We start from the raw sequence: 22,343 nt of genomic DNA, 5'->3' as shown, positions 1-22,343 counted from the left end.
CATTTGTTACTAAATTTATGAAAACTTTAAATATATATTTTCATTTTTTTAATAGTTTTTCTAGCTAATCCCTAGAAACACATAAACATGTTGTTCTAGGTTTGTTATTTTTTTCTGTCTTACTTCTGCTAATTAGATTTTCTCATTAAAACATTTTCCATTAATACCCATGTACAAATTCTGAAATAATATTTTTATAAGACATGCATATTGATAATAAACATCTACTTTCTAAATCAACTTCTTTCATCATTCTACAAGACAATGACTTTCAGAATAAATAAAAATGTGGTACTAGGTGTTATTATTTACATGTCCCAGAGCTAAAAGTTGAATGTTCTAGGCTGCCAAAATTTAGTAATAGCTAGTGTTGCCACCTATCAGACGTAACATGGTAAGTTCCTTTAGATAGTATGGGCAATGGGTTACTATAGTGAGCTTGATCTCTGCATTTGTGTGTGTGTGTGTGTCAGATATGTTTATGATTCTAAGTAGCACCATGCATGGCTATTAAAGGTAAAAGTAACAGCAGGGGCATGGTTCCAAATGCTTAGTAAAGATGTTTATTAAAGCTGGCTCTCAAGTGGCAGATAAATGCATAGTTCTATTATGCATGCTAAATTCAGTATGCTGCAAGCTTAAAAGTAGATAGATCAAAACAAGAGAGATTAAAAAATCATAAAGAAAAAATGCAGCTACATCAGTGTGTGACAGGAAAATAATTTTTCCTTAAAAGTGATCTCCCTCACCCCCTCAAGAAACGTAACCACAATTTATGGAAAAAAATTGAAAGCAAGTTGGCAGTGTGCCTTTTCTTAACTTGCCTGGCATCAAGCTTTAAAAATCCCCTGTAAATGGACTTTTCTTAAGCCAAGATACAATTAAACAAAAAACTACATCACATAATCACTGCTGTATAATTCTTATTTATTAATGTGCAATATTTAGTTCTTAAAAAACAAAAACAAAAAACACACAAGCAAAACAAGACATTAAACAAATTCTTTCATGCACGGCTTCTCTACCTGACAAGGTTCCGCTGCATGATTTTTTGAGGAGTTCCCTTGCTCAGGGTTGGCATATGTTTTTCAATTTTCACTATCCAGAACCATATCTGCAGAAAGATATACGAATATTGTAAATGGTGGGCTGTGCTGCTCTCATACGATGAAAACTTCAGTTCCTTGGTTGTCTGGGGCTTTGTGTAAATGCCAGTAAATTTGAGAGTTCACCCAACTGTGTCTCTTAACCTTTGTTCCCAAAGGTGAAGGGCAGGATTTTTAATCAAGTAGCAATTTATCTTTAATTAGGAAAACATAATTAGGTATTATCACCTAATTGCAATTACTGGTGGGAGAAAGTCACATTTCACGAGTAGTGACCCATGTTGGGTTATAGATCTCCTATTACTGAATTTTGCATCTGTATTTATATTTGGCGGACAGCCAATAAAAATTAAAAGGTGATCACCATGTTTCTCTGCAGTCCAGTTGTCAAAGTCACCAACTCTGCTGCTGAATAAGAAACCAAGAGATACTTCCTGAGTCACATTTAGCTATTTCTGTTTTCTGCTCAGACATCAAGTGTAGATCAAAATAATTGTATACAAAACACCCATGTGAGATAGGTTAGGTAACTGTTCCACACTTCATTTCTGGTACAGTTAAAAACAGTTTAATGTCTCAAGGCACCACTATGGTTGAACATCAGATACATGGGTCATCAGCTAATCTTCTACTATGCTGTAAAGTCAGTAATAGCTTGTGCAATTGTGAAAAGCAATCTCTAGAGGACTGTTAAGTATACAGTAGGCACGTGTATTATAATACAAATAGAAAACAATGAATCCTAGAAAAAGCATGTTGAGCACCGTCGTGGCATTGTTCATATTTTTACCTCACACTATGTAAACCTTACATATACAAAAGGAAAGACTAAATTTTTAAAGTTACACTCAAGGTTGCTTTTTGTGCTATCTCCAAGTCTATCTCCGAGTCTAGTTCGTGGGTGTACTTTTAGAAGTCATTGGGTCTTGATCAGCTTCTGTTGCACTAGCAGATTCGTTCAACTGTGAGCTCAAGTTTTCCGAGGTTAGGTGGGAAGACTTGTAGACGATCTCATTGAAGTCAGACCTGATGCAAACCAAAGAAGGGTCATTCAAGGGGTCTTCTACTGAAGCCTGGGTGTTTTCTCGAGTGATTCCCATGTCTTTGCTATGTTCTGATGGAGATTTTCTTTTCATGCGAGTGTAAGTTTTGTCTTGATTCTCCATGCGTGGCTCATTTTTCAAAAATCGTCCAAAGAACCAGATAAAGAATCCAAACCACACAAAGGCTATCAGGCTTGGAACAAAGGCCAGACACTTGACATCAAGACTGGCTCCTATGAACCTGCTGTGTAAGAACATGTCTCCCTCAACATATGTTTTATTAGTCCGAGGGTTAGTGTGATTGGACCTCCATTCCCAGGATAGCTTGGTTCTGTTCAAATCTTTTAAACTTTCTGAGTCTTTCACTGTATATATCTTCTGCCCTGGGCCGATATATTGCCCATATTCATGAGGTTTATAAAATATTTGGTTCTTCCACATATTAAGATCCAAAATCAAGACGAGGAAGATAATTCCATAGTTAAACCATTTGCCTGCATTAAAAAAGAAATACTGCATTAATCAAAGGGCCATAAAATTGCAATAAGGTTTTCTACAATAAAATGAGGATAATGGTATAATAGCATCAATTGTTAATGTTTTAGACTGGTTAACAATTAATTTTTTGAGGGTGCTGTGCTGCCATTAAGTGAATTGGCAAAGGGAATTTACTAAATGGATTCTGGGCATATGAAAACACAACTGTAGGTCCCTGAGCCAGTAAATTATGGCATTTGTATTAACAAGATTAAGTCTCCTTGTTTTATAGGCACCACAGCTATACTCAAATTTGGTTCCACGTAGGTTATCCTCTAGAACATTTCAATTAATGTGAAAAAACAAAGTCTAATGAAATTCTTAGAAAAGTTCAATGTATGACTGAACATCTCTTACAGTTTTATAATTATGTCTGGGCAAGAAATAAATCATTTTGCAATGCAAGCACAGCAGTATATCAAATGAATTCATATTGCTGTTTGTAGGTGACCTGTTGATTAAACAATTAGTTGATGTGATTCAGATCAATAATCCTTGAGCATTCATTTCAACACTTCAAAAATAATTGCATCAAATTCTCATTGAACAAAATGCATTTATCAGACATAAATGTAACCATACCTTATGAACTGCTTGAAAAGATATATTTGAAGAGATTGCAACTACTATTTCTTTTTTTAATATTTAAAATCTTATATAAATACAATATTTAATGATCTATTATCAAATGATATTTTTACATTTGCAAATGGAAAGAATGTGGAAAATCTTTTCAGGTATACTAGAGTCCATTATAATTTTTATTATGATTTCTACAAATGGACAAAAGGTGAAAAAACTTTCAAGTGATACTAGATTCTAATTTTTTATTATAAATTATTGCAAGTTTTACAGCATCATGTATATTATAATAATACAGTAATACCTGCCTCATAGGTTTGCTGTAGCAAGTTAGGGGATGTATGTACCAGGTTCCAGAAGCTTTAGTTATAATAATTTTATGTATTATGCCAAAACTGTTTTCTTTTATATTTGAAGTAACATTATTTAACGTTATTGTTACTGCTTCATATGATTATGTATTTGGCAATATACAATCTAACAAAATATCTAGCTACATAAAAATATAAAAGACATAACTGCAAGGAGTTTAGGGAAGTATTTTATCATCATAATTACATATTTTATTAAAGCTCCTATTATATGTAAGGCTAAATACTTTTAATCCTGGCTCCAAAATTACTAGCTGTGTGATCTTGAGACAGTTGTTAAATTCTCTAAAGCCCAGTTTCTTTACATGCAGAAAATAATAGTATTTACTAAAGTTGTCAGAATTTCATGCGATTACTAGATGCTAAGGACAGTGCCTGGTACATAACAGGGGCCCAGTAATTGCTATAATTATCATCACGAAAGCCTTGCCTAAACCATGATAATTTTTTTATTTGCATGAGAAGGTGCAACTTGCTCCTCTATGAAGAGAGCTTACCTAAACTATATGAAGGGAAATAGTAACTCTGCTTGTCCTGACATTGTTCAGCTATATATCTGGATTAAGAAAATGTGGCACATATACACCATGGAATACTATGCAGCCATAAAAAATGATGAGTTCATGTCCTTTGTAGGGACATGGATGAAATTGGAAATCATCATTCTCAGTAAACTATCGCAAGAACAAAAAACCAAACACCGCATATTCTCACTCATAGGTGGGAATTGAACAATGAGAACACATGGACACAGGAAGGGGAACATCACACTTCGGGGACTGTTGTGGGGTGGGGGGAGGGGGGAGGGATAGCACTGGGAGATATACCTAATGCTAGATGACGAGTTGGTGGGTGCAGCGCACCAGCATGGCACATGTATACATATGTAACTTACCTGCACATTGCGCACATGTACCATAAAACCTAAAGTATTATAATAATAATAATAATAATAAAGAAAAAAAATAAAGTTACTTTTACATTAATTATAAAAAAAAAGAAAGAAAAAAAAGAGTTTATAATATTTGAAATGAAAACTCTTGCCTGAATGATTTTTTTTGGGCATACCCAACTGGAAAGTAATTTTGAACATTGGGAATGTTGTCTCAGATATGATAAAATATTTATAGCATCTGGTGCTGTTAAGCTCAAACCACTCATGAGATCTTCAAAACTAAACCAGGTTCATACTAAGGATCAACCATAACAGACTCTGTGTAGAACACACTGGTAGATGCTGAAGACATATGTCTCTGCCTTTCAGAAAGGATTTCATCATCTCGTTAGGGGAACAGGACAGAGATCAACAAATAAATAGTGAGAGGCTACATCTGAGAGGTGCGAAATGAGTGATACACACCATAAATGCTGTAAATATTGAGGAAATGGAAAAAAAACTGAAGGATACTTTCTGCAGGAAAGATTTTGAGGAAGGAACAATTCATGTGGTCCTTGAAGAACAAACAGGACAGAAAACAGTTTGGAAAATTTTGTGTTTATTTTCATTTATGCTTTCAGTATGTTGTAGATAGAACAGCATATATAAAAAGATGAGATGACATGGAAGAAAGAGGCTGAGGGGAGAGAAAAGGAAAAGAGTGGAGATTATTGTAGAAAAAGGCAGGAAAGGGATGAGAAACAGGAGAAATGAAAAAGTTCAGAGATTCTTATCCAGTATTAAGGAGACACTAATCTGTAGATTCCATGACAGAAAGCAAGTTGAAGGAGGGTTCTTTATATTTATTCTCTTGCTGTAAACTGTACATGTTACAAAGCCAGACCAGATGGTGGGGGAGGAGGCCCTTGTGCTTGTATGACTGATCTCCATCTCCTTTTAACATTTTTATTTTCTTTTTGAGACAGTGTCTCACTCTGTTGGAAGGCTGGAGCACAGTGGTGCAATTATAGCTCACTGCAGCTTTGAACTCCTAGACACAAGCAATCCTCCTGCCTCAGCCTCCCAAGTAGCTAGAACTACAAGCTCAAGTCACCATACCTGGCTCCCACTACTTTCTTGACTCCCAAAGGTTTCTTTCTCCCGAAGAACTTTTTCCAGCACTATTCAATTATTTTTCTACCAAGTGAATAGTGCTGGGTCAGTTTGACCACTAAACTTGCACACCCAAGGATCACTTTTTATTATTTCTCATGTGTCCTGATGTCTGAACATTTAGATGGGGTGGAGAAGGAGCAAATTAAAACTGTATGGCCTAACATCAGTTAACGGATATCATCACCTACTCCAACACATCTTTACTGGTTTGTAAAAGGGAGCACCATAGCAACAAAGCTGCAGGCTGGAAATCAGCAGATGGGCATCTCATCCCAACACTGAACTTAAAGCATATGACCTTGGGTAACCTGTTTAACCTCTCTAGACCACGGTTATTCTATTTTCAAATTGAGAAAACTGAACTAGATGCCTTCCAGTTCCGTAATTCTGCCCTTCTCCCCCAAATCTGTCTACTTATTGGTCGTGTATAGAATCCAATTTTTTATTCTGTGAAATGGAGAATAATACCAGTGTAACTACCTCAAAGGATTATTTGTGAGGATAAAATGAGATGTTGTGTTGGAACATTCTCTGAAATATATTGTTTGCCGAAAATGTAGGGTGGTATTATTTCTCCAATTTATTTCTCTACTTCTTCAATCCAGACAATATAGGATCTTGGTGATGGAATAGAGGGAGAGAAGGACACATAAGGATTGTAACAAAGATATACCCTAAAAGTGATCACGTTATCTAATTTTTCTGTTGGAATAAAACAGTATGCATTACTAAATACCAACAATAATAGGAAGATGACATGGGACCAGTTATCCAGGAGGACTGTGTGTGTGGCTCTATGTAAATATGCTTTGTGAATCAGCATATTTAACATGTTAAAAATCCTTAGCAATTAGTAGTTTGTCTACTGCTTGCAGTAGTATTGGCCCTGAGGAAAGACCTTTTATATCTATGAATTTTGAGGCTAAAAAACAGAGGATTGTGTCCCTACCTCTTCCCCACAGAAGGGCCATGTAGGGGTGGGGAAGTGCAGAGGGGAAGGGATGCAGTGAGCCAGGCTGCCTATTCATATCACATTTCCCTTCTTCTCCCTCCTGCGGATGCAGCAGCATCCTTCTCTCACTCAGCTGAAACTTGAAGCTGCTAAAATGGTAGAAAAAATGGCCCTTTTTATTATTTTTGTTTGTTTCTGCCCATCTGACATGACCTCTAGTTCATTTATCTGTTTACAGAGGAAGGATGTTCATCTTTCTCTGTCATCCATCTTTCCATTTTTCCCACACACTGTGCCGTTACCTTGGTAATACTTTCTCCTCCTTAAAAAATTCCTTTTGCCCTATCAGATGTGGCAAAGCAGAAGGTGAAGTCAGGCAGGGCAACCCAACCCCTGTGTTCTTGTCTATAAAGTGAGGGAGTTGAGCTAGATAATCCTTAAGATTTCTTCCCAGCCCTAAAAGTTTCTTTGATGAGTCTGTGAAATAAACATTGCCTAAATCTTAGTGTTTTATGCTGGGCCAGGAAATCTCAACATTAGAGCAAAGAAGATGGAATATACAATTTTAGAAGGAAAAAGGTTTTCTGAAAAAAAATTGTATCTTCTGAGAAACAGTGTTTACCATAAAAAATAAATTTGAGTCCCTGAAATGACCCAGATAGAAAGGATTTAAGACAAAAAAGAACAGAATAGAAAGTGCTTCTATTGCCATTTTCCCAAGGGTGTTGTTGTGAATATACAATCGACAGTAACCAGAGGGTTGGTATTTCAGCATTAATCATATGAGAGCTTTTGCATTTTCCCCTGTTGTTTCAACTACATAGCATAATGTAAATCAGCAAGGAGGTAGGGTAAGAATCCATACATTCTTTCTATTAATCTTCTTGTTGAAATACTTCACTATCTCCTCTAATGAGAAATCACTGCGTGGTGTTGGTGGGATTACCTCTTTTTTGGTTTTGGGCTTTTAATGAATCTTACTGGTTGTCAGAGATGATATTATAATGAAAATTTTATCTTTTTACTTTGTGGGAGTTTACAGAATCTGAGGATAGATCAATTTAAAAGGATTCTTCATTAAATATCACCCTCACTTAAATAGCAAATGACAACAATTTGAAGGAAAGTGTTATTTTTTTCAACTAAGGAAAAAGACTATAAGGTACTGATAATTCCACCATATAATGAACTTTTCATGGCTGAAATATGCAAATATAATATTCTTAATCTTTTACTCTGCAGAGGTGCCAGTTAGCATTGTGGTTGAGCTGTGCTGTGGGCCCCTCTCTACCACATGGGTGTGATTACTTGGCCAGACTTTGACATCTAGTGCAGGTGTATGGATGTGCAGTTATGCTCCCCAAAGTCATTCAGCAACCACCATGGGACAGCACAAAACCATGGCCTTGAAGAAGATGAATTTTGGATAAGTAAAAGAAATATGCAATTTGCTATATCAGTCTTCTTGGTCATCCATCCTAATCTCCCCTCATTCCAGATGTGAGCAGTAAAAACAGGGCTCACGAGTTAGCATCTCTTCATGTCTCTCCCTAGGCAATTTAGGGATATCTAGAAACCACATTAAGTGCTTGGGTTATGAGGAGGCCATTTAGTAAACTGAAAATATTTACTTATTAATTTATGAAGTAGTCATAATTATTTGAGTTATCAAAGTACCTTCTTAAGACTTAAAAACAAACTGATACAACTTCTCAAAGTGCCTCTCTTGTCATTGTTACTTCCTAAGTGGGAGACTATTTCTTAGGAAGCAATCCCATGTGATGAGTACAGGTAGGAACATGTGATCATAAGCATAGACAGAAGAAGAGAAGTGGTTATACTGAATTAGATGACCATTAGACTATGACTTTCTTGAGACTGGGAACTGTGTCATGTTCATTTCTGTGTTCTCCAGAGACCAACTAGTTTTTGACACATATTAACTCAGAAAAATATCTGTTAACCAACTTGTAAACTCTGAGACAATGTGCCCAGAAAAATACGAAAAGAGAAGTTTTAGCATTTCAAATAAAATGCATGTGTCATAATTATCTGATGAATTCCACGATATAGCTAAAATTGGATATAATCTGAAAAACTGTGAAAAGCAAAATGTTCATGTTTCAAGGACTATGAGTAATTATATACTTCAAGTCCTTCCTCTGGCTCTGAAGACAATTCCTAAAGGGCATGTAAGTTTTATTACAAAGGTGCTCATGTATGTACAAATGAAGACAGGATACCTCAGGGTGGGCAGGGCAGAAACTCAGGGCCAGCAAGAACTGACAGGCCATGGGCAAAATGATGGCCCTGAAGAAGATGAGTTTTGGACAAATAAAAGGAATTGCTGCTTTATATAGAAGTAAACACAGTTAACTCTTAAGAGCTGAAAATGAAAATTGCTTGAGGAGAGGTTTGGAAAAATTCACAACTGAGAGAGGAGCAAGAGGTCTTTGTGTACTTTGGATAAATTCATGATCTTTGGGGACTTTCTTTGTATACAGGATGCATCACATTTCCTTATAACAAGTCCCTTGCTAATTTTGCCAGACAGAACATTCTGCTGGAGGAACCACTGGCCGTCCCCTCCCCAGCCTTCTCATGGCCTGATTCATACAGGAGAGCTCTTTAAAAAAAAAAACAGTCTCTGGGAACTCATTTGCTAGAAATCATGCACCTATGAAAATAAAATCCTTCATTTTTACTCATTATTTTCCACATTCTCACCATTGTAAAACACCTGTACCCTCACACAACACAGGAAATGGAATAGAACAGACACTACACAGGCTCGTTTACTTCTACATGTTCCATTTTTGCCGAAAGCGTTCCCATGGGCATCATCGTGCCAACAGTGTGAATTCTCTTCTCAAGGCTGCACAGGCCTTCCTTCTGGCCTTTTGCCCAACCCCCTCCTAATTTACTCAGATGATGGCCACCAATGGGACACTTCCTTTGTCTGGCTGAGATGACAGATGGCAGAGCTTCCACCGGGATTGGCATTAATAGGACTCAGAGGAGCTTCCGAGACCGAATTGAGAGGCCATTCCTCTCTCTCCTCCAGAGATTTAGTATCGCATTTTCAATCCATCTATGCACTTACCTTATAGGTAAAGGGGAATAGGGCAGAGAAGATCATTATACAGTTGCTTTTGGCGTTTACTTTTAGGAGGAGAACAATGAACTTGGGCTAAAAGTACCAGTGTGACTTAATCACTAACCATTTATTCCCTTTGTTACTGAAGTCCATATTCTAAGAAAAAATATATTTTAAAACACTCTTGGATAGAAATGATTTATTTTTATAAGCTGTAGCCCAGCTTATAAAATGAAAGCTCATACATACTGCAGCAAGCCATCTGTCAAGGGGGATCCAGATGAGCTAAACAGATGCAACAATTCAAGTTATTTCTGACATGCATAAATAAAACTAGCTTGGAATCAGGATTAAAAAAATACTCAAATCCTAAATGCTTTTAAAATGTCAATGGGAACTCATCAGTGTCATAACCCTCTACATACAGAGTATTTCATTGGGAGAGAGAATTTTGCATTCTTAGCTGTCTCCTTTTTAAGGACTCAGGACAGCAGATAACAGTAGAAAACTCAGAATAGTGGGTAAGTGGCAAGAGGGCACCCTCTCAAGCTACCCAACATTTCTGAATTAAATAGGAAAGACAATCTCTGGCCAGATGAAAGGAAAAGCTTTAAGTAAAAAACAGTGAAAGCTTACTGAATGCCATGGCAGGCAGCGTCATAAGTGCCTTACATGTATTAATTTAATTCTCACAACAACCCTATGGGATAAGTATTATTACTGTGCCCATTAAATAGACGAGAAACTGAGTCTCTGAAGGGCTAAGGAACTCCATGAGGACCACACCACCAGTAAGTAGCAAAGCTAGAGCCCATGTATCCAACCTCTTTGCTCCATTGCTTCAGTGTATGCTGGATGTCTTTTCTAAATCATAGGGACATGGTAGATTGGGGCCAAGTGGAATCAACTTTTGACTCAGGAGACCCTTCACGGTACTTGTCCAGGCTCTTCTAGTGCAGAACAAACAAAGCAGATAAAGCAAAAGAGGGAGCCATCTGGGGTTCTACAGGTTCCCTTCCCATCCCTGGCTCCAGCTTCCTCTGTGGTCACTCAGACCAGCACCTTTCCCCAATCATAGTCTCCTCTGCTGGCCCCAGTTCTAAAATTTCAGCTCCTAGGAGGATTCTACCAGGTGCCTTTCTCCCTGGTCATCCCACTGCTACTGAATTTGCATTCTACCCCTTGGCTTTTGATTTTAACAGTTGCATATGAAAACAAATTAAAGCTGAGATAAGAGGAATTCTAACTATAGAAAATGTCTCTCAGCAGCAGTGTGTCTCAAAGAGCAGTCCTCTGCCAGCCAGCAGACGTGTCACTTGCCATGCTTGACAGAAGGGTGGATTCCAAGTCTGCTGCATACCTCAGGCATCAGATTCTGGAGGTGTGGCTAATGCAGCTGTCTTTTAAATAAGGTCTCCAGGTGATTCCAATACACATTAACGTTTGTCATCCCCTGACAGATCTAGAGGGTTTTATGCTTAATAACCCCAGTGGTGACACTATATTTAGTTATCAAGGAAAGCACTGAAGTCTCCATAAAAAAAGTACCAGGGCTTGGAGGAGCTGATCAGCAAGCTAGAATTTGTAGTTCACATGGAAATTTGTAGGCTACTAACTATTGAGAATATTGAAATGCAGCATGTAGCACAGTATTTTGGAAATTTTACCTAGGTTTCCACAGAAACAACTGTCTTACAAATGTAGTCAGGTAAAATATAAAGCCCCCTTCACAGAAGACTAGATGCTACTCTGGGGTGGCCTCAGCAATCTCTTCAGCCAATTAACAAAACAGAGAGAGTAAAAGAAACAGAACAAAAGCAAGAGAGAAAAGCTCAGACTGCTGCAACCTCCAAACCTGTGCCATTTTCCCAGGTATTTTTATCATGGCTATGTGGATGCATGTGAACAAACTGGGTTTACCACAAATTGGATTTAATTTGTTTATGGTGGAGCCCTTCACTCCAAAGTCCTCACCTACCCTATTTTAGGTTATTTTTTGAGACAGGAACTGGCTCTGTTGCCCAGGCTGGAGTGCAGTGGTGCCATCATGGCTCACTGCAGCCTTGACCTCCTGGGCTCAAGAAATCCTCCCACCTCAGCCTCCCAAGTGGCTAGGACCACAGGTGTGTGCCATCATGCCAAGCTAACTTCCTTCCTTCCTTCCTTCCTTTCTTCCTTCCTTCCTTCCTTTCTTCCTTCCCTCCCTCCCTCCTTCCTTTCTTCCTTCCCTCCTTCTCTTTCTTCCTTTCTTTCTAATTTTTTTTAGAGATGAGGTTTCCCTATGTTGCCCAGGGTGTCTCAAACTCCTGAGTTCAAGTGATCCTCCTGCCTTGGCCTCCCAAAGTGCCAGGACTATAGGTGTGAGCCACCACGTTCAGCCCCGTATTTTATTAATATTTTGAATTTAAGCTCCAGAATCCTCAAAAGCACTTTTGGCAAGTCCAGACACCCAATTGTTTGCATGGCGCATTTCTGGGAGACACTCTGATCTCATCTGTCGTCTCTCAATCAGAAAGGAGACATCCCCAATGATCAACATCACTTGGGGGAGCTTTTCCAAAGTTCGATTCTCTGGCCCTCACCCAGACCTACTGGATCAGAACATTAGGAATGAAACCCAACAATCTGTGTATTTATAAAGTTCCCTGATGACTTGGCCATCAGCATCATATGGCAAAAACTGCACCAAAGCCTTAATTACAATACATTACCACCTTCGGGCAAACCAGATTAATATGCAGTCTCTGCTACCAAAGTTTAACTCGTCTTTCATCCTTTTAGGTTTTCAGAAAATAATTCTTGATGGGAAAAGGGTTTTAGTTCAAATGGAAGTCATGTATCTGCTTCTATCTAAATGCACAGTAGGCTTTACCTCAAAGTTAATAACACTGAAGCTTTAGGGACTCTGCATGCATAGCCCCCTTCCGAGGCACTGAATATAATTCTGAGATGTAATTTTATATACATCTTCTTAAATAGAGTATTCCACATTGTGTAAACTCTGGACACCACAAATCTGAACTCTGAAATCTGTCATCTATAAATGACAATGTAAATTGTAAAGTTATACAAAATAATCCTAAATTAAATATTTTTAGCAGCTCATTTTTTTTCTTACCAACCAGCTCTCCATTTTTTTTTTCCTTTTCTAACCTGAAGTTCTGTACTTAAGCAGGATATTTTTGACAAGGCATTCTGATAGTCAGAGACAATATTAGTGTAATGATGGCCTGGGACAAGAGCTGGTAGCAAGAACAGATGGTCTACGCAAAAGCCCCCCCAAAGGGATATGATGATGCCATGTGTGTGATAGCTGTTTTAGAAGTCCAAGAGGGTAGCATGCTGCAGAGATTAAGTGGGGACTCTGAAACCAGACTATGTGACCTGAACTCAAATTGATTGATTTACCCAGTGAATTTAATAGATGGGTCTCATTCATTTTGAATAGGAAAAGAAACCTGCTGCATCTTCCCTATTCATGAGCTCATTCTCCAATTTAAGAAGGTTGCCTCATGCTCAAAGCAAAAAACAGCCTCCTAGTTGGGAAGCAAAGGTTTTTTGCAGTACTCAGATGTTAATGTTTTCTGGGCTCAGACTATTTTTATTTGGCAGCACAGACGGTAGTGTAAGCACAGATTTCTTCAGCAGATTTTATTATAGCAGGTGTGGGATCCTAGGCCATTGTCCTTAAAACAGACACACATTCATTACCTGCATTTGAAAAGCTTTGGAACTAATGCCATCTTTTATCTGTGATCATTCAGCTGTCTGCTTCTTGTCATAAAGAAAGAGAGATATAAAACGTAGCTCTGGGAAGCCCTTTTTAGATGAGAATGACTGATATGTCATGAAAGGATATTACAATAAATCATATTTTAGCCATTTCAAAAGCAGAAAATATCTGAAAATAAAATAATCTGAAGATCCACAAGAGAATCCCTTAAGACGAACCTGAGCTTTGCCACAGAAGTAGGTTTTTAGAAAATCAAATGAGAAGTGGCCTAACTCCCTAAAAGCATATGTTCTGATTGGGGCTCTAGGATACCATTGTTTTAATTTCAGCAACAAATGAAGAACAAGAGCATAAAGAATATAACATTGAAAATAGATACTGAGTTCTATGTGGTGAAAAATAAATCCATCCAATGAACAAGGTCAAGGTAGAGTGGCATATGGAGTATGGCAGAAATGGCTCTCCACATCAAAGATTTGTCTTCCCTCTTTGATAATCCTATACTAGAATACTAGCTCTGACACCAGAAGTGGCTGCTCAGCTAAGGACTATATTTCCTTGCTCTCCCTGACTCTAAGTAGGGCTATGTACCAGTTATCATCAATGGAACATGAGGAAAGGTGACATATTTCTTTTCCAAGCCCAAGAAGTTAAGGAACAGACAAGCCTTCTTAATCACTTTCCCCATTCTCTTTATTTCTATCTGCCTGCTGGATGCTAACACTGAAATTGTCAAAGCCACCAGTAACTTAGTTCCTAGAATGATAGTACAGAGCCCTTTGTTGATCTGAAAACCACCTTGCACTGTTAAATGAATGAGAAATAACATTGTATTTATACCTCTCAAATATTATGGCTTGCTTTTTACAGCAACTAGCATTACCTTAACTAATGTACGAAGATAATCAAATTGTTTTCAAAGATATAACACACCTGTTATGTGAATACGATATTCCTCCTTGAAGATTTTCTGGAAGAAAGGAATCTTGAACTGCATGTGAGGGGTGTGCAAACCAGGGAGATTTACATCAACATCTCCCATGAAATGTGGGAATTCCCAGTCCTGTCAGAGAAAATCAAATAAAAACATATTTGTGATTCGTTTCATTACTAAGCAGCAAAACACCAAAAATTGACTTTTTATAAGCACTTACTTTAAAATGATTTAAATGCAGCCAGCTGTTGGATATATCAGTTTCATTCTGTGATGGTTATTTTATGTACATTAGGTAGCAGTATGCATTCAAAATCAAAATTAAGTCGTAACATATCTTCAGATTTTCTTTTTAATGTGGTAATAAGAAACCAATACAGAATTGATTTGCATCTATACATGTTTATCTCTTTCATTCTGGAGAACTTAACTTAAATGTTTTTAGGAAGGAAGTGATCTGTATTTAATAAATATGGGGTAAATTTGTTATATTTTGTTTCATGACTTTTAAAAAATATGAACCTTATAGCATGTTTTCTGTAAGAAGACAAAGTAAAGAGGATCTGATTCACTTAACCAAGTTCTTTGATTCATATCAAGTGACTTTTATTAATCATGTCTGCTGGCAACCATCCGGAATGTAAAAATGACAGGCTCGTGTCCTGCTTTCTTGCAATTCAGCATCAGTTTGAGCCAAATAATGGAAGACCTGACATGGTAGCATGAGAGACCAACAGTGAATTAATTCCCAAATTGTCATTAGTTATTTCCTGGTTGTCAAGGCAAAACTCGGTGGGCCAACCCTCCTTCTCCGAAGGAAGGGAAACAGATGCAAATGAGGATATTTTTAGGTGTCTCACCTCCTCTTGGTTTTCAGATAGAGGCACCAAATTAAAGTTCAAAACTAGCATGTGAAGAAAGAATACACAAAAGTTGAAGAAACATTTGAGATAGATCCATAGACATTAGTATACACATTTTCACTTGTAACACCTAAATAATCACCAAATAATCAGTCCTATATTTAGTTAATATTCTTTAAAGAATTTGAATATGAAGAAGTCAGAAACAAAATACTAATTTGAGATTTTAATCTATTACATCAATATAAAGAAATTAAGTCTATTTGAGACTTTTATATATGCAGCTGAGAGGGATGTGCTAGTAATATAGTGCCTAAACTTTTTAGAGGTTTCCATGTCCATTCCACTGTCCTCTCTGTTGGGAGTTCTGGTTAAGAGAGAATGGGCCTTGAAGAAGATAATATGTGAGTGGCAGTAACCAGGAAAGCCTGCAATGTCTACCAGTTTACGGATCTATGGATCATTTCAAGCTGCTAAAAAGAAATAAATATACAAGAAGTAAAACAGAACGATTCAACATTATCCCTTTCTATCAGTGTACATGTAAATCTCTTGTTGGTCTCACCTCCACTTGTCTTTCAGACATCAGCAGCAAATAGACATGTAATTTGGGAAGTTCATAAAACCCAAAGCACAAGAGCTGAATTAATTTGGCACATTTTGATCTAAAATATTAGTAGAAGATGCATCGGTGATAACACATGTGAACTATTGCTGAGGTTAACGTGCATTTGCCTTTTATTTTCCACTAATGCCACCTTTGTTCTTTCTATGTTGCTTGGAAGACGTTTGCAATAATAATGATAATAATAATAATAGTAATAATTGACATTGAATTTAGTATTTTGCTAAAATATAACTCATGAAAAATTATGCTTGACAAAGAAAATGACTGATAACCAGAATATCTTTCACTTGCCCTGGATAAATGACATGAAGCGTTATCAATAGAGCACTTCTCTTTTTATTTCTGGGTTTAAGGAAGAGAAGATTTCTTGGTAGTAATTGGGCAAGTGTATTCAGAACCGGCTTCTTTTTAGAAAGACACTTTTGAATGCTCCCATTTAGCTTTTCCTTCAATGAAACTAAAGTTTTCTATTGGGTATGAAATTGGTTTTAGTTTGAAAGCAATCTCTAGAGATTTCTTGTAGACTATGATCAAAATCTCATACACACACACACACACACACACACACACAAACACACAAATAGTTCCTTGATTATTTCCCACCTGTACTTTCACAGAGAAAGATAAGTTACGGAAATGGAGGGTAAAGGAAAGAGGGGGAAGAACAAGTCTTAGTTTTTACCTGGAAGATTACTTTACTTTTTTGTCTTTTTTTAAAGAAAGGGCTCAGAGAAGGCAGTTTGAGCCTGGGGGTGTGAAGTGTGACAGAAGCAGCTGGTGCCATGTAAGAATTTTTTAAAAGAAGATAAATAAAATAGATGATGACTCATTCATAAAGTCTTTCATATCCATCCTTTCTATTTTACTTTGTATAATCAAGATTTTGTTTTCCCAAACCTCTTTTACTTAATCTCTTAAAGCCTTGCCTCCTTTCTCTCTCTCTACTACTCTGATTTTTACATTTCAATTCCTACTCTAGATACCTCTTCAGACTCATCATTCTTGAGTGAGTGTAAACTCTGGCCTAATTTGACTTGGAGCAGAAAAGTAATAATGATAATTGCTAACATTTTGCAGAACATGTGGTGCTCATTTAATAGAAAATGAACATCCCGGCCAGGAGTGTTGGCTTACCCCTGTAATCCCAGCACTTTGGGAGACGGAGGTGGGCAGATTACCTGAGATCAGGAGTTTGAGACCAGCCTAGCTAACATGGTGAAACCCCATCTCTACTAAAAATACAAAAATTAGCCAAGTATGGAGGCATGTGCCTAAAATCCCAGCTACTCTGGAGGCTGAGGCAGGAGAATTGCTTGAACCCAGGAGACAGAGGTTGCAGTGAGCTGAGATCGCACCATTGTACTCCAGCCTGGGTGACAGAGTGAGACTCCATCTCAAAAAAAAAAAAAAAAGGAAATGGACATCCTAGGCTGGTGAAACCTCAGGTATTTAAAGGAGGTAGAAAGCAGAGAGAGTGGGGATGGTATTCTGAATCTATCTAGGTTCCAGTCTCTTCATCTATAAATTGGTGTTAAACATGTCAGCCTCACAAGTTCCCTGGGAGGAGGAGGTAACACTAGCACATTGCTGGAGACAGAGGTGAAAGACAGGTGAATGTCCAACAAAAATGGTTTATTTCCTGGCATAATTTCAAGTTTACCCTGACAGTGAAGCAAAGGAAGTAGATAGGTATGTTTCCAGGAGGGTCACACATTGGCTGTTTCAAGGTCCAGGAGAAAAAGGAAGAAAGTCGTGTTCTCCTTTCTGCCCTTATCCATTGCAGAGCACTGGCCCCCTGGGGCCTTTGCCCAGGACGTGGGCCAGAGCACAGTCCTCCCAGAGGGCGCCTGGAACAGGGCTGTTGAGAAGGGCACCTCCCTCAGAGACATGTAAGCATTAGCTTCATGAAGACAGAAGAACAGGAGCTTACTGGTTTCTTGTGCAATGTGGGTCACACTGTGTGTGAAAGACTTTAACGGTGTGAGGGAGACACTGCTGCTATGCAGGTGGGAGGGAGAGCCAGCAACACGTTTAACCGATGGCAGAGGAAATCTGTGGACATTTGGGTTACAAATTATGGAGCACCTGCAACATTCTATTATTATCTTAGGCTGTATATTCATGTATATACTTACATACAAAACCATCCTACTTGCTATTATTAGCCCATTTTTTATTGAAGTATAATTGACAAATAAAAATTACATATATTTAAGGTCACAATGTGATGTCTTGATATATGCATACATTATAAAGTGATAACCACAATCAAGCTAATTAACACATCCACCTGCAGATGTGAACATCTGCCTCAGGGAAGCTGTCACTTGTCCAAAGTGACATAGGTGCCATGCAGCAGAGGTGAGGTTTTATCTGGCTCCAAAGAATACATACTTTCTGCTAGGTCATGCTGCCTTTAACTATGGAAAGTGACATCATTTCCTGCTTTTAATTCAGAACTAGAATTATTTTTACCTGCTCTATGTGTTCTAATTGAGAATCACTGAAGGCAGTCATCACCAAAAGCCAGTTCCATGACAGGCTTTAAACTATTTTCTTTCTTTCTTTTTTTTTTTTTCATCACAGGGATGTCATTTGATTTATACTACCCGGATGTAAACAAGAAGACCAACTTTAACATTTACTTCAAGAAACAACTGCCCCAGGGATAGCTGGCTTCTAATCGGACTCTGATGAGTGGAGACATTTGACTAATGGGTGATTCATAGCAAACACTGAGATTCTCTTGGCATCATAACTATGGATGTATAGCCAGTTTTACATACAGATTGTATAGAAGTGTTATGAGAGTCGTGGCTTTCTTTCCTTCTACATAAATGTGAAATATATATTCTGAACACAAGATAAAAATGTTGAATTAAGGGAATGACAAGGCAAGAGGTGTTCAGCTACAAAGCCCATGGTAGAGAGGCTAATCCTGGGATTGTACATTATGAAATATTCATTTATTTTGTTCTTTAAGAAGTGTTATCAGTGTTTAGTAATTCAAAGCTTTCTTATCGTTCTCTGCTATTAAATCTTACAATAACTGCAGAGGTCTATCAGATTTGTGGTTCAGTGATGTGAGAATTACTTAGGCACAAGGTATTATGCTACTCCAGTTCTCATCAGTTCAAGGTAATGTACACAGTGTGAACAGACTTCCAACTTTGCATCTTGCTTCATATATGACGAACAGTTAATTTTTATTCATATGGGTGCATTTCCCATATAAAAATAAAAGGACAGTGTGATGACATATATCTAATCTTATTTTTTACATATATGGATGGTTTACTTTTGCCTATGCAATGAAAATCAGTTACTGATCCCTATTATTCATGAGTCAAAATAGACACAAAATTTCAGTTCACTGTTAAATATGTAGGCAAGATCGTCTCAGGATATCTTGGATTCATAATTTCCCTATGTTTTCTCATTGAGACCCATGCCTCAGGGTCAAGGAAAATAATTTGGTACTATTCAGGGGAACTCAAGCTTGAAACCAACACTGTTTTGAATTCCCTGACTGGCATTCATTTTCCCAAATTAAATGAAGAGATCTCATTTCTATTTAGAGAAGCGTTAGAGGATAAAAATGTAATGATACTGATTACCCTACCCTGCAAAACTAAAGCCATAGTATCAGAACAAAAGTTGTATTTTCTAGGCTAAAAATTAGCCACCGGATTTATGAGGAAATTAAGAGATAGATTAGATTTTAGTGAAAAGCTATAAATTCTTAAATGTTACTATAAAATACCAACAGTTTTTCAATGTAATAATTTGTATATCTTCTTTTTATAGGCATTAGATTATTAAGCTTGAATGATATCAAAAGTCAACTTTACAGATATATTTATTTCTTTCTATGTTAATCTCTATGCCCCGTATTTCATAACTGAATTTAGATCTATGAATATCATAACATCATTCTACCAAAAATTTCCCCAGTTTGTAAAGTGTCCTTAGCTTTGCTATGCTTAGCAGTGTCCTAGCAACCGAATTTCAGATGACAGTGAGCAGTGGTGGCCTGAAGAATTGTACTCAGGCTTTGGGTGATATTTTTGTTTCTTATTAAGAAACTTGAGCGCCTGATTTCTTTCAGCAACACTGTACTTCTTCTAATTGGCAAAGTTGCCCTAGTATCACTTGGCCGAATAAATCCTTGGAAACCTTGACATATAGTAGATTTTGCTTATTTATTTGTTTATTAATGTAAGCTCCAGGGAGCTTAGAGGAATTTCTTTCTGTTTTGTTCACTGCTGTATTTTCTATGGCTGAAATAATGCTCAGTATATAGTAAGAACTCAAATATTTGTTGAATTGATGAATGGAGCTCTCTGAAGTTTAAAGATATATAACAATCCCCACCTGTAATCCCAGCACTTTGGGAGGCCAAGGTGGGCAGATCACTTGAGTTCAGGAGTTCGAGACCACCCTGGCCAATGTGACGGAAACCCGTCTCTACTAAAAATACAAAAATTAGCCGGGCATGGTGGCTCATGCCTGCAGTCCCAGCTACTTGGGAGGCTGAGATAGGAGAATCGCTTGAACCCAGGAGGCGGAGGTTGCAGTCAGCCGAGATTGCACTACTGCACTCCAGCCTGTCCAGCCTGGGTGACACAGTGAGACTCTCTCAAAAAAAAAAAAAAAAAAAAAAAGAATCTCTGTGGTTTCACGTAAATGGAAACACAGGATGGATATAAGTAAACAGAAACAACACAATAAATACTTGTTTTTGTAAATAAACATTATACACCATCTTACATTAATTATTATTAAAAAGTGGTTGTTAGAGCCTAAAGTATAATAATAATAATAATAATGATAATAAAAAGAAAAAAATTAAAAAAAATAAATAAATAAATAAAATAAAATAAAATAAAATTAAAAAAAAAGTGGTTGTCTTATTTTTTTCCCTATAAACTAGGTGTACTGGAATTATACAGAGAGTGAAACAAAGATTGAGCTATTTGTCACTGATCACAGAGGAAAGGAGTGGAAAATTAGAGAGAGTGGAAGTCATTGTAAATATTGTGAGAAGAGGCAGCAAATGTTTGGAGAGTTGGTTAAAAATGTTTGTTGGGTTGATCCAAGTCACCCTTTTAGTTATCATGTAAATACAAAGAAGTTCATGAGACACGTCTAACCAAGTGAGAGAACAAGGAAAGAGAATGTAAACCAGCATGTGATTTTAAAGGTCGGGGGATCATTTCACATAGCGGATGACAGCAGGAGGAGCATTAAGGCAAGGCTGAATGTTAAGAGATGCCCTGCTGTAAATCTGAAGGATGAACAATAGAGACATTGCAGGAGGTTACTTCCTAGATGTCCTTTGACAACTCCCCTTTTCTCATATGTTGTATTCTCACTTTCTCTTAATATTCACTGTTGTTTTTCCCTTCAAGGGCAAATTAATTCTATAACTCTTTGGAGTTTTCTCTCAGGAGGAACTTATGCTATTTAAAGAATTTAAAATCTGTGGAGAAAAATCTAGATTTTCTGGTTCAAGTAGGCTTTTTTCAACAAGTAGTAAAGATGGCAGACCTCATTCATCATTAAAACAGATCCAAGTCAAACTGTAAACCCTTACTTGAAATGTTGTTAAAAACTTCACTTTTTTATGTGTTTTTGTGTATTCTAAAATACCAATGAACTCTCAAAATTGTTGTTGCTCAATTTAATTATCCTAAGGATCTGTTTTATAGGATTGTTTAATATTTTTTATTCATCAATCATTTTTCTTACTTGCAAAGGCCAATATGAATTTTTCTGGAAAATTCTGAAGTCAACATATATAAATGAAATATAAGTAATAGTTTAGAGCCGATAGAAAAAGCAAATAAGTCAAGCCCAGAAGAGGCCTGAAAAGTAAGTATAGTCTGTTACTTTTCAGAGGCCTTGCCTTGAGGCTCTGGCAAGATAGCAGCAGGTTTTTAAAACAAACTTCATTACACCTAGACACCTTGAAAACATCATTTCTTTAAGTGCCAAGGTAGAAACGTGTCTGATGAAATGCACTGGGCCTCATTTAAAGACGTCCTGCCCTGGCAGACTGATGTGATGAAGGACAAAATATAAGTCAGTCTTATAAGTGTTTACAACTAATAGAAATGTAGCATCTAGGAATAATGGAAAATCAGTACTCCCTCACTAGGCAGATATAGTTAACCAGTACACAGGAAAGAATGCTTAACATCTTAAAGACACCAATAAAAGGGGAAAGGGGGTACAAATAACTGGCTCTGAAGAGTTGCTGATAACTAAAGTTAGTGCAAAGTCTAAAGAAACACACTCAATGATAAGTCATCTTGGATCATCTTCATCAGTTATCAAACAACTTGATCTAGTTAGCAGTTCTTAAGAAGAATGAAAGTTAACTATATAAATTGGCATATTTCTTACTCAAATGAGTGTTCCTCCAATAAGGAATGAATGAAA

The 22,343-nt window shown here is 37.2% G+C and overlaps 1 protein-coding gene across 3 annotated transcripts in view; it reads right to left on the bottom strand.

Annotated features, from left to right (window-relative positions):
* Nucleotides 1-910: 910 nt before the first annotated feature.
* TMEM117 (transmembrane protein 117) overlaps nucleotides 911-22,343 on the bottom strand; it is a 561,961-nt gene continuing 540,528 nt past the window's right edge. For all 3 annotated transcript variants that reach the window (XM_054443489.2, XM_054443491.2, XM_063672657.1), the window contains 2 exons: nucleotides 14,408-14,537; nucleotides 911-2,643 (listed from right to left, as the gene is read on the bottom strand). In XM_054443489.2, the coding sequence (XP_054299464.1) occupies nucleotides 1,997-2,643; nucleotides 14,408-14,537 (777 nt within the window). In that variant the 3' untranslated portion in view covers nucleotides 911-1,996. The remainder of the gene's footprint in view (nucleotides 2,644-14,407; nucleotides 14,538-22,343) is intronic.

This window comes from Pongo pygmaeus, chromosome 10 (assembly GCF_028885625.2).
Source record: "Pongo pygmaeus isolate AG05252 chromosome 10, NHGRI_mPonPyg2-v2.0_pri, whole genome shotgun sequence".
In the NCBI taxonomy this organism is placed as follows: Eukaryota; Metazoa; Chordata; class Mammalia; order Primates; family Hominidae; genus Pongo; species Pongo pygmaeus.
This window is presented reverse-complemented; position numbering and strand designations above follow the sequence as displayed.